Consider the following 16,025-nt stretch of genomic DNA (forward strand, 5'->3'; position numbering starts at 1 on the left):
ACTGAGAAATCTACACAGCTACTTGGTCTTCACACTTATGAAAATTAACTTAACTTAAGTTTTTATACCCGTTACTCGTAGAGTAAAAGGGTATACTAGATTCGTTGAAAAGTATGTAACAGGCAGAAGGAAGCGTTTCCGACCATATAAAGTATATATATTCTTGATCAGGATCAGTAGCCGAGTCGATCTGGCCATGTCCGTCTGTCCGTCCGTCTGTCCGTCTGTCCGTCCGTATGAACGTCGAGATCTCAGGAACTACAAAAGCTAGAAAGTTGAGATTAAGTATACAGACTCCAGGGACATAGACGCAGCGCAAGTTTGTCGATTCAGGTTGCCACGCCCACTCTAACGCCCACAAACCGCCCAAAACTGCCACGCCCACATTTTTGAAAAATGTTTTAATATATTTTCATTTTTGCATTAGTCTTTTTGTATTAGTCTTGTAAATTTCTATCTATTTGCCAAAAAACTATTGGCCACGCCCACTCTAACGCTCACAAACCGCCAAAAACTGTCCTTCGCACTTACACTAGCTGAGTAACGGGTATCAGATAGTCGGGGAACTCGACTATAGCGTTCTCTCTTGTTGAAGTTGTATTGTCTGTATTAAAAGGGAGTGTTTACATATGCAATACATAAATACGAAATTACCTTGGTCACCCCTAATTAGTATGTACTATTAGCTTAATGACTAATTAGACGATATAAAAAGCTGTTGAAATAAAACATTTCCTTCTTCTATTTGAATATCTAAATTGAAATAAAATGGCGCACTTTGATCTACATATTTAATCTCAATAGTTTTCTATTGATAGCTTTTAATCTGAGAGACACCTTGCGAAGAAAGGGACTGACGGAAAAACAAACGGACATGGCTGTTGATACTTCTCAAAAATATATAGTATATATTGTAAGTGTGGTCGTGATATTTTATCAATTCGTTTTGTCGTGTAGTCTTCGTTTTCCTTGGTTCGTTTACCTAAAATTTACTTTTAAAAATAACATTTTTTTTCGGTGGAAACTGAAATTTTGTATGCAAAATTAAAACTTCAAAGAATTATAAAAAATAAACTACTTAAGCCCCGAAAAATAAATATGTCGGCTAAATTCGCCTCTAATATACGTTTACCGTTTAGTCTTATACATTCATTAACGAAAAAGATCATTAAGTTGAATAAAAAACTTGTAAGCAAATAAAACCAAACAGTGTTTTAACTCAAACAAACTCTGGTCTGGTACAATCTGAAAAACCACTCAACTATTTGAACGTAACTCTCTCAATTGTACAAACGAGTTCGAATTTCGAATTTTCTGTGGGAGAAGCATCGCGTCGTGTGCGTCGTACGCTTGCTGGTGAAAAGTGCGCTGTGAATTAAGTTTTTTTTTATTTGTTTGCACTGTTTGTTCTAACAAATTGAAATTAAGATACGTGTCAACCACAGTGTATAAGATCTACCTTACCGAGAAAAGACTATTTGGTTTAAGCCAACCTTCCAATTTTAATCCGATCCCCAGGTTAGAAATACAAACATATATAGCCCGAAATGACAAAATTACAAAAGAAATTGTATTTGTGTTTTGATTTAAACTAACGGACTTATTGAATTATTGTTTTGTAAATTGATTTCGTACCAGTTAACCATTAAATTGTAGTTAATTCAAAGTTTGCTTGCATATCGAACAAAATCAGCTGATTTGGTTGTTTCCAAGGTCAGTGGCGTACAACGGAAAAGGGGTTTCAAAACATTTTCGTTTTGCCATACAATTTGAAGGGTCCCTAAACAGTTTATATTAAAGGTATAAAAACTCATAACATAATATGTTGTTGTTTATTATCAGCAAAACTTCATATTATATGTATGTATGTAATAATTTTCTGATATCGAAACCCCTATCCGAACGCCTCTGTCCACAGTCTATTTTCGAAAATTCGACAAGCGAAAGAGCAAGAGCAGTTATTGTTTCATGAGTACGAGAGCGTAGACCGGTTTTCGCTCTCGCACGTTTGAGTGATTTCGAAAGATGAATGAGTGAGACACGACAGAATGGCTATGATGTTATACCTTCCAAAATTGATTCTTATGTATTTCTGAAAAAATTAAAAAAAATTAAATTGAAATAAATCCTTTAGGCTAAATTGACTCTGCACCAAGTAATACAAAGGCACGAAAAAGTTTACCCTTTATTTAAGATTTTCATCTCCCTAAAATAAAATGTAATAATAATAAAACATTTAATAAATGTTTAGGCTGAAAAACTTTCCCCCTACCAGTTACATACTTTTCAACTCTTTACCCCAAGTAGTAACGGGTATATGTATTAACCAAAGAAAAATAAGATCAGATGGAAAATAAAATGGCCGTAAAAATATTTAAATTCCCCATCTGATGAGTTCTAAAAAATTACTTTAAAATAATTTTAATACTTTTCGATTGCTAATTTAAATCATTTCCCATTTTAAGGCAGTCTCTGTGAACTGTCATGTGCAGTGACACTGCTTAAAGTTTTATTTATGCCAATGAATTCTAAATTGTAAAATTTTTCACTGAGTTATTTTTGAGAGGAGCAGAAGTGGTATCGAACTTCGGCGGAAGCCCGGTTTCCGACCTAAAGTGAGTGCAAAAGAGAACAAATGGCTATTCCCTGTCTTACTTACTCCCTGAGCTCCACTGGAATGTCAATCAATTCTCTGTCAGATTGGTCACGCTGACTGGTCATCGTTCCTCACAGACACGAGGAGTATTCTGGAAGCATCTAAAAGATACATGAGAACTCAGGGAACAGCAATGGCTGGTGTTTGTTTATTTAAAATGGTGGACCTTGACTTCAATATATTGAATCAGATGGCATGACTCGGAGAAGAACATTAACCGCGATCCATATTCCTAATTCTAGCTCGACAAACGTGTCATTTACTGGAAGGTTGTTTTTGTTTTCTGCACCTCTTACCAAAAATTCCCTGTTTCGATTTGTTTTGTGGCACTTTATAGAGAAAAAATTAGATTTTAACCCAAAAACATATATGGACAGAAATGGATTTAGCGAAAGGCTTTTACGCATCCTAGTAATATTTCAGTTGTCGAGTTAGCTCCCTTAGTAAAAAAGAAAAAACAATTTACTTTTTTTTCCCCCGACTATCTAATACCCGTTACTCAGCTAGTGGAAGGGAGAAGGAGAGTCTTAAACACAGTTTTCGATAGAAATTTACAAGACCAATACAAAAATGAAATAATATCAAAACATTTTTCAAAAGTGTGGGCGTAGCAGCTTTGGGCGGTTTGTGGGCGTTAGAATGGGCGTGGCAAAAAGTTTTTGGTAAATCGATAGAAAATTACAAGACTTATACAAAAATGAGAAAATATCCAAACATTTTTCAAAAGTGTGGGCGTGGCAGTTTTGGGCGGTTTGTGGGCGTTAGAGTGGGCGTGGCAGCATGAATCGACAAACTTGCACTGCGTCTATGTCTCTGGAGTCTGTATGCTTAATCTCAACTTTTTAGCTTTTGTAGTTCCTGAGATCACAGCGTTCATACGGACGGACAGACAGACGGACAGAAGGACATGGTCATATCGACTCGGCTATTGGTCCTGATCAAGAATATATATAGTTTATATGGTCGGAAACGCTTCCTTCGAATCTAGTATACCCTTTTACTCTACGAGTAACGGGTATAATAATTTAGTATAGCTGGAGAGCTACGATTTAGAAAAATCATGCAAATTCCTACAAAATGGGTGATGTTTTTATACGGGTGGATAGGCGCCCGGCGGTAGACAACTAAAAATAATTAAATAATTAAATTAAATTTCAAGCGCCTGGGGTCTTGGGTTTATACTTACTGAGTGACTGGCATGTCTGTTGCCCCCTAGCCAAAGTAACTGCCCCTTGAAAAAAGGGGGCTGTTAAAAAAAGACAAGAGGAATTTTATGCATAATTCCCTCGCTTTTGTTTTTCCCTTCTAGCCCCCCCTCTCTTCCAACACCACCACAACCCAACTTCCCCAAACCGTAACAAAATCAGTTTGAGTTGTGTGATTGTGTACGTGGTCATAACGGTTAAGGTGGCCATGACTGAGTGCAGTCCACCCCAATGGCCACCCCCTGTCAGAATTGATTGATTGAATTGCCACTTTATAAAATTTGTGAGCCTTCCGAGATGTGCGTGGAAATTCGTGTTCTCGTCTTCGCCTTTCCTCTGGGGGTGGCTCCGTCCGGAGGGCGTCTGGGTGGATTTTCTTTGGTTGTGTGGCTCACCGAGGGTTGTTCCTCCTGATTTGTGTTTGTGTGCGCGCTGGCTAACAATTTGCAGCATAAAATACATAAAATTATGTGCAGCGCTGAGGCGGCCATTAAACTTGATAGATTTATGACAGACAGTAGCAAAGGAGCTGCACAAAAACAAAGCGGGAGTGTCTGTATGGGGTCTTTCACGTCAACCCCCGTAAAGAAATAAAGATTAAAATTGCAAAACTGTCCCAATGAGATTTGCGCCCCACCGGAGGGGATATTCTGTAAAATTTCAGCGATTTGTGACTTTATACATTTTATTACTCTGATTTTTTACGATTAGCTTTAATATTATAAATATATGATGCAACAAGAGCGCGTGCTGATACTAGTTATGCTACACCAATTCTAACGCTGTGTTGTGGTCTAATTTTCTTGCGAACAATTGTTGCCTAAGCCCCAATACTTATCCAAGAAAAACATGAAAGTAATCCAAACATTCTTATATATAGTAACGAAATTAGATACAAGACAAAAGATAACTCTATATTCGAGTTCCTTAACTATCAGCTAGGGAGTCCGTCGGAGAAATTTAAAAATTGGCTAACCAAAAAAAAAAAAGAAAAACAAGTACAAAATAAAAATGGCATAGTTAGAAATTGACAACACATAAAAATCATGGCAAAATATAAAAAGATTTCTTCAATTTGTGGTCGTGACAGTTTTGCGAGGTTTGTGGGCGTTAAATTGGGCGTGCCAGCCTTCTGAATCGACCTTCGCGGCGTGGATGTTAATACAATCTGCATGCTTAATCTTAACTTTTATCGTTAATAGTTTTCGAAATCTCGACGTTTATATAGAAGGGTTGGCTCGGCTATAGATCTTAATCAATAATACATATTTTATAAGAAACTCTTCCGATGACTTCATACATACCGTTTCAAGGAATTTCTACGAGTAACCGGTATAAAAATCAATAAACTCGAATTTCCTTGGGCCACTTCTGGAATAACCGTAATGAAAAAGGATCCAATTTAAATGCAAAATAATGGAATCAAAGGCTTATTAAAACAGATGGGCGCAATTAAGAACTGGCCCAAATAAATGAAGTAAATCAGCCACCTATTTTTTTTCCTTTCTAGAGCTGGAAATTACAAATTGATTGAATGGTAATTTCGGTGGAAAAGTTGGTTTCTGCCTTTTGTGTTTAAGGTCTATGAGACTTTTGGAGTGCGTTTGTGCGAAACTGGCATAAATTTCCATTATTTATGGGAGCTGCTGCTGTTTGTGATATTTTATTTCGCGCAAGGCAAGCGAAGGATAATTTGCGCCCAAAACAACAGCACAAAAAATTCCGAAACTTAACAAAGAAAAAGCGTCCAGAATGTTTGGAATTAATTGCCCAATCTCCTCCAATAACAAACAGAAAAAGAAGCTAAGAGAAAGGGAGAAAAAATGGTTTTAATTAATAAAATTGAATGTGTGCGAAAATTGAAAGGATTTTTCGGCCCCTTGATGTTGCTCTCCGGCATTCATCTTCGACGCTCATTCGCAGGCTTTCCTCATTGGTCTCATTTTGAATGCAAATGATTTATGCCAGAAAGTGTCCTGGCCGAAGAGTCGGGGCCACAAACTGGATTAGAGAATGCCAGCGGCGGTTCGTTTCGTTTCACACCCTCTAAACTTTTTCACCCATTGCAAAAGAGCGGACACAACCGGCAAAGTTTTTGCCCCAAACTTTGGAGGTCGCCTACGATTCCTCAATTACCCGAGGGGTATGTGCCGTTGGAGCCGAGTGGGAGAGGGGAGTTCTTAAATATTTACTCAACATCCTATTATCCCCATGCGGGCTGGTTTGGGATTAGGACCGGCAGCGGACCACGACCCGAGTTTGTATCAACATTTAAAACGATAAACTTACCACATACACAGACACCCGACAGAGAAAAATGCAAAAAGGACGAAGGACACGTCTTGTCTGTCACACCAAAATGTCACCGCGGGGTGAATTACTGGCAAACCAAGGGAGAAAAATGCTGAACAAACAAAAATTCTTAGATAGCTGGAAAATTCAGTTGAACTAGTGAATGCCCTTAGGTTTTCCATAAATTTATATGTATGTAATATGTATGAGAAATATTATACATTTGAGTATTTTACATTGCCCTATACATTTGAGTAGTCAAAATATCATCATATGGACTATTGGACTTTATTTTCAGTGCATTCAAGTTTTTATTTGCCGGAAAGATTCCCCTAAAACAAAGTCATTGCACTACGTCTATGTGTGAGCAGGACGACATCATAGTGAGGCACGCGCCTCACACATACACACGCAATACAAACAACAATGTGACAGACACAACCAGCCAGAAGCAGACAGACGTAGAGGGTGAAAGGGACAGAATGACAGCGGGAAATGGGCCAAGCGTGTGAGTGATTTATGGCGCTGCAAGTGACGAGGACGAACCAGAATTCTTCAGGATAATGCCGACATAACGAGATTGTTTTATGTACACATTTTCTCCTTGTTTGCGCCGTTGGTTCGTTGCCGTTGTTGGCTTTCGGATCCGGATGTTCTGGAAGGAGGAGTTTTTGTAGGTGGAGTGGTTTAACGTTGTGTGTACACATAATGACGCTTTTCGCTGAATATTCACGCTCTGTTGTTGGCGTTGCGCACTGCAAATAGGAACGAGATATATGTATGTACATAGATATACGCATATGTATGAGTGTATCCAGCCTGTGGCGATGTGTGTATCAGATTATTTACCCTGACTGCATCTGTGGGCGTACTTTTGCCCAAAGGACCTTCAATTAAATCAGTAATTCTTACTCAGTACGTTAATGAGCTTCTCATTAATTTGTCACCCACAAAGGCTCACCTGATTTTTTGTTTATATGTATCTCCAAACCCGCAAACGAATTGTGCAACTGTTGTTTAAGCTGGGGGTAGCTTTGTGCTATTGAATTCTTTGAAATGGGAGTAATTTGATAGAGGATAGACTAGTTTGGCGGATAAACTTATTTATCGCATTAAAAAGTTAAAATCTAGTGACGACCCCACATTTAAAATACAAAAGTAATTATATAACTAGTCGAACTTGCACACTCCTCTTCTTCGTGGACCGGCTTCTTTTGTAGGACGAATATGATTTTAATATACCCGTAGTGTAAAAGGGTATACTAGATTCGTTTAAAATTATGTAACATGCAGAAGGAAGCAAATCTGACCATATAAAGTATATATATTCTTGATCAGGATCAATAGCCGAGTCGATCTAGAGCTCTAGATTGAGCATGCAGCCTTCTGTGACATATACGCAGCGCAAGTTTGTTGACCCATTGCCACGACCATTCTACCGCCCACAAAGCGCCCACATGGCCAGATCGACTCGGCTATTGATACTGGTCTTGAACTTTATATGGTCGGAAACGCTTCCTTCTGCCTTTTATATTCCCTTAACGAATCTGGTATACCCTTTTACTCTACGGGTAAGAGGAATTAAAAATAAAAAACGTTTCAAGCGTGTGGGCGTGGCAGCTTTGGAGGCTTGTGGGCGTGGCACAAAGATGTTTGGCAAATCGGTAGAAATTTACAAGATTAATAAAAAACAGAAAAAAAATATAAACACATTTTTCAAAGCTGTGGGCTTTTGTTTTTTTGTAATGCACTCTCAATCATGTGATTGGTGAAACGCAGTGTATTTGAACTACTATTATGTAAATAAAAAACAATGGAAATGAATTATCTCTTCAACAACTTCTGATATTAAACAAAAAAAACTGCTTACCGAGGTAAAAGCAAGGGTCTATCGCGACTTAACATACAAACGTTCTTATATAACCTTTTGTTAAGAAATATTATTTTGCACTTAATTCATAAATACAATAAATATATTAAACTTACTCAATCTCCATGCTATAATAAAAATGGCCAAGGATAAGAAAATATCGCACAGAAGTGGATACCAAAACAACCGAGTCGTTCTATTTTGCCTCTGATTTCTAATGAATTTCATTAAAAATTTTGGAAACGAAGTGTAATTCTCTTTTTTGTGAAATAAAATGGTGCATTCACCAAATTCGATTAAAACCGGAAATTTAACGGAAAGCACAAAAGCGTCCGTCCTAATCAGAAGACCTATGAATGTATATGTGTACGTAATAACAAAGCATAGATACATGTGACTCATTCCGTTGTATTTGGGACTGCGCCAGTGTCCTTCTTGTCCTTCTATTTTTCATAATTCCTAATTTCCGTCTAAAAATAATTCTAATTTTAAACGTTAAGTAGAAATTATTTTCAAAACTTTTCGCTCTAACTGCTTGTTGTTGTAAATTTACAACTAAGCTGAGCAGGCGGGCCGTCGGAAAACCGAAGCAGAAAAGGAATCCCCTGCCGACCATCACCTACCACCCTAACCCAACACCCTTAAACGCCCTTCGACCACGTCGATACAAACAAATTCTCATTAATGGCCAGGGAAGCCTGCTGTAGATGAAAACTGAACTGAGGTCTGAGCTAACGCAAAATTATTACACTGAAGCTCTTTATATATTTTAAATATAGAATAAAATTATTTAAAAATTATTTAAGTTGCAATATAATTGAAATTCAACTTAACAAAATGCATATAACTTCCTGGAAAGCCATGGCACCAATTTATATATATATTGCTTCCGTTCAAACTGATTTCTCTCAGTCTGCCCTCAGCGAAATTTTCGGTATGTAAATAAGTCGGGCTTGTGTTAGCAATAGAGAGTGGGGGTTGGTGGTGAAGAAAATATGATTTTGACAGAAAACAACAAAACAAAATCCATAATTCAGGATAAAACATAATTCCACTCAGAAAGAGAAGGGGAAAGGAGAGCTTGAGCGTGAGTGGGATGGTCATAGCCTACGCAGATGCAGAAGAAAAGGGAAAAGTCTGCATGGAGAGCGTCGAAAAAACAACATTTTGAATTACGGTACAATGGCGGGAAAAGGCAAATGAGCATCAGCAGAAGAGGGTAGCGTGGTCGGGAGGCAAGGGCGGAGCAGTAACAGTTATTTATTTAATCCCTTTACGCGTTTTTATAACATTTCGAAAATATTTTAAATGCTTTGGCGACGTGGTCGGGGTTTCCCATTTTTATTGCAAGCTCCCCTCTCCAGGAAGCGATGTCTGCCTGCCATCGGTTGATTCATGTCGGTTCCTCAGTGTTTGTATCATTAAATTTTTATGCAAGAAAGCAAGACACCTTATAAGGAGCAGCAGAAAAAAACATTTATGATAAGAACGACAAACGAGTTAGAGCTTAGTTTCAACACTTTTTGTCATATCGATAAAAGCTGGCTCGAACAATAATACAATTTTAAAAAATCTATATACAATTTTTAAAACTGTGTCAAGTCCAGTATTCTCTATTTATGTATGAATTTTGGGTGACATCTAACGCTATGGTCAAGTTCCTCGACTATCGGATACCCGTTACTAGTTAGTAGGGAGGCGAAAATATATTTTAGCACTTTGGCACACCGATGGATAAGGCAAAAAATAAAACTGTGGCTTGTGCGGTTTATGGGAGAAAGAGTGGTCGTGGCCAAAATGTTTACCAATCGAATATTTGTATAGAGTCGGAAAATCTTCTTTCTAGCCTTTTACATACTTTTCAACACGCGTTCAACCATCCTTTTAATCTAGGATTATCGGATATAAAAATGAAGTTGAGCCTGCTTCAGTTTTTAATTTTTATAAAATTTTATATCAATCCTTTTGGTTTTCGCGATACCTTTTGATTGGTGTAATTGGTATTGTGATCCTAATGCACTTCGTCACTATGTAGCTGCCGCCCATAGTGTTTTCCTTTTATACCCGTTACTCGTAGAGTAAAAGGGTATACTAGATATGTTAAAAAGTATGTAGGCAGAAGAAAACGTTTCCGACCATATAAAGCATATACATACATACATATGTATGTTCGTGATCAGGATCAGTAGCCGAGTCGGACAGGCCATGTCCGTATGAACGCCTCGATCTCAGGAACTAAAAAAGCTAGAATGGACTCAGCATGCAGCTTCAATAGTCATAGCCGCAGCGCAAGTTTATTTATACCCGTTACTCGTAGATTAAAAGGGTACGAGTATACTAGATTCGTTGAAAAGTATGTAACAGGCAGAAGGAAGCGTTTGCGACCATATAAAGTATATATATTCTTGATCAGGATCAATAGCCGAGTCGATTTGGCCGTGTACGTCTGTCCGTCCGTCTGTCTGTCCGTATGAACGTCGAGATCTCAGAAACTACAAAAGCTAGAAAGTTGAGATTAGGCATACAGACTCCAGGGACATAGACGCAGCGCAAGTTTGTCGAATCATGCTGCCACGCCCACTCTAACGCCCACAAACCGCCCAAAGCTGCCACGCCCACACTTTTGAAAAATGTTTTAATATTTTTTCCGTTTTGCATTGGTCTTGTAAATTTCTATCGATTTGTCAAAAAACTTTTTGCCACGCCCACTCTAACGCCCACAAACCGGCAAAAACTGTCAGTGTTGAAGATTCTCCTTCGCACTTTCACTATCTGTGTAACGGATATCAGATAGTCGGGGACCTTGACTATAGCGTTCTTTCTTGTTTCAAATTTTACAACGTTATTTTCAACCAGGTCCTGGCACCGTTTTAGGGATATTTTGCTCCAGGACTCCTTAATTATACCCAAAAGTTATGCGTTGTTAGTTGGCTTTGAAGCTACAACTGCTTTTCTTATATCAGACCAAAAATTTCGGTGTTCCTAGGGCGCCTTACATTCGATCAAGATCCATTGCCACCAAAAAAAACCACCTTGCTCTCATCTGACAATAAAAAGTTCGTCCATCTTTCGCATGGCCAATTTAAATGTTCCTTGACGAACTTAATGCGCTTGGGTATGTGTCTCCCATATAAAAAAAAGTACTTTCCTTGGACTACAGCCTTTTAAACCATGTTCCCTTAGACATGCATGAACTGTTTGCACTGTTGCGGATATGTTGAGATCCTTTTTCAGTTCGGTAGGAGCTTTAAATGGATCCTTCTTGCTCTCGGGCACTAGCCTTTTGATGAGATGGGTGCCCGCCCAATGCTTGTGTTTTCCCACTTTTTTCGGGATTCTCGTTGTAAGTGATTGCATTTCCTATCATTTTGTTTTAGCATTGAAGGATTAGACCAATATTTCTGTGTGATTTTCCTTCAGAAATTGGTTTTTTGACCATGTCACGTTTATCTGAAGTGCAATGCTTTCCTCGTCCCATTTTAATAATTTTTTTAAGGTATGTTTAAAAAATAATGTTGGAAATAGGAATACAAATGTCAAGTTTTATAACCATGTGCTTTTCACCATAACAAACCGCCGAAAAGTATAGAATATTTAAAAAATCTATATCTAGCATTATGCGAAAAATCAGTATTTTGTACTATCGGTACCGCAACGTTAATTTATTTGATCGAGAATAAAATACGTTTTGGTACTGCTATTATTTTTTCCCCATATATATTATATATATATTAAAATATATCTATAAAATATATCGTAATGTTCATTTTTCACATATCTGGGTTTAGGATTCAACAGTATTCAACTATAGCGTTTTACCCAGACTTTAAAGCCTAATGAAACCTATTATGGGATCTCCGAGATGAAATGGGCAAAAGTTGGAGGAAAATGAAAATGACAGCACGAAAAATAATTCTAATCTGCTCATGAATATTCCGTTTACATTTTCATTTTCCAAAAAGGACCGACCAAAGCGTAAACCATCAACAAAAAGGACAGCCCCAGGAGCGAAGTTGCAAAGGCGGTGCTAATGCGAAGGCCAAAGAAATACGACGACGTCACTGATGGAAAAGCGGGCTCGGGTTGTGGGGTCGGAAAAACACAAGCAGGGTGAAGCAGTCGGCTAAGTGTACAATGGAAAAAAGCACATACATATATATCCCGGCAATCGTTTGATATTTCATTTTATTGGAGCTGGGCCGACTACACTGCGTAATAAATCCTATTAAATTATACATTGCAGTCGACATAATTACATTTACCAATGAGCTACCTATATGAGCTAAATTGAGAAAAGTATTTAAAATGTTACTTAAAAAAAAACAGTGTCAAGGGAATAGCTCTTCATTTTATATGTCCTGTTATTGGTCGTAAGACAAATTGGCAAAAATTAATGGATGAAGAAAAGTAAATATAAAACTTCTTCAAAGAACCACTCTTAGATATGATGTTTATTTGGTTACTTCTTCACACATTAAAATTGAGTATTCTACCTTACGACATTTTTATGGATTTTGAAAATCTGAAATAAAAAATTGTTCCTTAGGCCACAAACTTTCATTGTGCTCCAGAACTTGTTCTTTGCTTTCCATGCAATCCTGCTTCTCCCAGTGCCCATCTCCATGTCTTTTGTATTTCCTCCACCACAACTCCAGAATTTCGCTGATGGGTAGTCGTCGTTGAAGTGCCGCAGTTACCAGCTTCATCGTCATTCTCGCTTTGGTCGCCATCGAAATTATAAACTTGGCTGTTAAAGAAGGTTAAGTGATAAATTAACGCCACTGGCCCGGTCTCCGCCAGCAATATTTTTGCTATAGCTAAGATTAGAGTGGACTCGCACAATTAGAGCGGACACTTGCACAAGTGGACTTTTAAGTTTATTGTTTTTTTGAAAAAGGAACTAAAATGGAGCTTAGCTTGAATCGAATATTTACGAAAAGAAGCTGTGACATAAATACTAGGGAAGGTATACGATTCTATTAATGGCTATACTTATTGTCCGAGCGTACTTATTGACGAAAATTGCCCTAAAAAACATACATTACAAAATAATGCAGAGTCCCCTCAAAATGTTATTTTTCCTATAATATGTAAATACAACTAATATAGATTAAAGAACAGATTAAACAAGTTCCCAGACTATAATATACCCGTTACACAGCTGGAATCTATATCTCTGGAGTCTGCATACCTAATCTCAACATTCTAGCTTTTATAGTTTCTCTTAAGGCGTACGGAATGAACTGACATAGTCAGTTCAACTTGGCTATTGATCCTGATCAGGAATATATATACTTTAAATGGTCGGAAACGCTTCTTTCTGCGTGTTACATACTTTTCAACGAATCTTGTATACCCTTTTACTCTACGAGTAACGGGTATAAAAATAAGTTCCAGTTGATATCGCCAACAAAAAAAGTGATGTACTTTAAATATTGATGACGTTTTGCACAGAATAATTTTGGTCACGTAGGATTTTTGTTTTTGTTAGCTTCCAAAAATATTCCCTTAAATTTCGATTCATATAAAAAATTGTGACAATTCTGACGTAAATGTGCTTTTGTCATTATTTTTCTTTGTTCGTCAATTTAGGGTAGTATCCAATAGTTTGATGTCTGGTCGATAGAAATAAGCAAAATGTGCTCCTGCAGTATACGTTGCTGCTTCTTGTATAGCTTGATTATCTTCTCCTTCGTCTACTACTATAACGATGTGGTGGTCGACTACCTAGTCTTCGAGGAGCAGCATCACGTGGAGAAATACTCTGTGGACACTAAGAGCTGTCGTATGCTGACTATGGTTCCCAATGAACGCGACGTAATGTTCTTGTGGCGCGGCCTTCGTAGAGACTTGTGCGCCAGCAACCTGGACATGTCATCCTTCAGCAAATGCGAATATAACTACCTGAGAACGGAAGTAAATATAGAGCTTGCTAAAGCAAGGTACGGCATCGAGACTTTGGAGAGTTTCAAGTGCATTTATTATGCCATGGAGCGAAACACCGATTTCGACAATCGCTACTTGTATAGCAGAGAATTCGAGTTGCTCACGGATGGTAATAATACAATCGAACCCCATGTGGATATCATAAGGGCTGAGTGCTTTATCAACGCTAAAAACATCTACAACGGAGTCCATTTTTACATTCATCCAACCGACAAATGGCTGCGCAACACCCAGGGTCTCCCTCCTCTGAAGTTGGCTACCGACGTCGGCAGTTTGTCTGTGTTGATCGTGGGCCTAGATTCCATTTCCCAAATGCATTTCCACAGAAGCATGACTCGCACAGCCAACTTTCTGCTATCTCTACCGCACGTGAAATTTAAGGGGTTCAATCGGTTAGGTAATGACAGCTTCGATAGTATGATGCCGTTGCTTAGCGGCCTAAGTGGGCAAGAGATGAAGGACATTTCGTCTAACCTCAGCAGCCTGGACAGCTGTCCTTTTATCTGGAAGGTTTTCCAAAGAGCCGGCTATGAAACGGGCCTGGGCGAGGACAACATAGACAAGAGTCTGTTCGTGAAGGGGTTTCGGGAGCCGCCAACAGATTTTTACCTTCGGCCTGGTCTTCTTGAGATGTGGTTAAAAACGAGAACGGACGGATTACTTGGTATCCACTGCAATGAAAAGGACAATTACGCGATGGTGCTTAGGGAGTTCCTATTCAAGATGCTTCCCCATCATAAAGCGCACAGGTTCTTTACATTCCTTTGGTGGACCCAGGGCATCGATCACCTATTTAACTACGGCCGGAAGCTGGATCAACCGTTCCTAAAAATGTTTAAAGCCTTAGCACAGAGTGGTATTCTTAAGAACACAGTGCTCTTGGTGGTTTCCAATCACGGGTTAAATAAGGGCCGGTTTTACAAAACCGTGCAGGGCAAAGTGGAGGAGAGTCAGCCCCTGGCCATGCTTTGCTATCCCAGGTGGCTGGAAGAACGATATCCGCAAGCCCTTGGCAATTTAAAGAGTAACAACCGTCGTTTGGTCACCGCCTTTGATTTACATGCCACTCTTCAGCAATTCCCAAATCTGACGTCCCTGGAGGATGAGAAACTGAAGCAGCGCAGATCTGATTTATGGGCAATGGGCAAAGACATTCCGCGTGGAATAAGCCTTTTCTTGCCTATTCCAGACCATAGAGACTGTTTTTTGGCCGCCATACCCACGGCTAACTGTCTGTGTCAGCAGCTTAGAAATGTCTCGACTTCAGATGGCTATGTTCTGAGGGCTGCACGCCTCATTATTCGAAACCTCAATAAGATGACCCGCACACATACTCCGCCTTGCAAGACTTTATACCTGGTACGGGTTTTGACTGCCGATAAGTGGAGACGCATCGCAGATGAGCATCAGTCCGAATTTAGGGTGCGAGTGTTAGCCACTCCTGGCGAGGGTCATTTTGAAGGAATCGTTAGGTATTCGGGATATACGCTGGCTGTAGACGGCCTTATAACACGCGTTAATGACCACAGAAATGGCTCTCAGTGCATTGAAAACTACTTGATTGACATGTATTGCTTTTGTCCTTGAGCCGCCACATAAAAATTTAAATAGATCGAATGTTTAAGCTTTATTGTTTCTAGGCGTTAAAGTCTGCGTGGTTAAAGTTCAATATAAATTTGGACGTGCACGTTAAATTCAAAATCACTTGGTCTTGGGGTTTAAAAAATCTCCCTTCCGTCTGCCTCCCATTTGTCTGATCCAACTGCTCCAGCTTGTGCCAATCTTACACAACAACAATCACGACTGCTCTCTGCGGCAAATGGAGGAATGGTGGGTGGCTGCCAAAGCTGAGGGCAGTGATTTGCGATTTGCTAATTATACCCGTTACTCGTAGAGTAAAAGGGTATACTAGATTCGTTGAAAAGTATGTAACAGGCAGAAGGAAGGGTTTCCGACCATATAAAGTATATATATTCTTGATCAGGACCAATAGCCGAGTCGATATGACCATGTCCGTCTGTCCGTCTGTCCGTCTGTCTGTCCGTCCGTATGAACG

General features: G+C 38.9%; 2 protein-coding genes across 3 annotated transcripts in view; both read left to right on the top strand.

Annotated features, from left to right (window-relative positions):
• The first annotated feature begins 1,308 nt into the window (after positions 1 to 1,308).
• Positions 1,309 to 16,025, top strand: part of LOC6529198 (zinc finger protein 407) — a 39,005-nt gene continuing 24,288 nt past the window's right edge. The window contains exon 1 of one of the 2 annotated variants that reach the window (XR_005560809.1): positions 1,309 to 1,518. The gene's annotated coding sequence lies outside the window, so the exon portion shown is untranslated. The remainder of the gene's footprint in view (positions 1,519 to 16,025) is intronic. The other variant, XM_002090169.4, reaches the window with a different exon arrangement.
• LOC6529197 lies at positions 13,343 to 15,656 on the top strand. Its single transcript, XM_002090168.3, has one exon. The coding sequence runs from the start codon at positions 13,661 to 13,663 to the stop codon at positions 15,554 to 15,556; it is 1,896 nt and encodes a 631-aa protein (XP_002090204.1). The 5' UTR covers positions 13,343 to 13,660; the 3' UTR covers positions 15,557 to 15,656.

Source organism: Drosophila yakuba, chromosome 2R (genome assembly GCF_016746365.2).
Source record: "Drosophila yakuba strain Tai18E2 chromosome 2R, Prin_Dyak_Tai18E2_2.1, whole genome shotgun sequence".
In the NCBI taxonomy this organism is placed as follows: domain Eukaryota; kingdom Metazoa; phylum Arthropoda; class Insecta; order Diptera; family Drosophilidae; genus Drosophila; species Drosophila yakuba.

What these genes read in the sequence shown, in the direction of transcription:
- LOC6529197 (XM_002090168.3), top strand. Translation starts at nt 13,661, where the DNA reads ATGTGCTCCTGCAGTATACGTTGCTGCTTCTTGTATAGCTTGATTATC.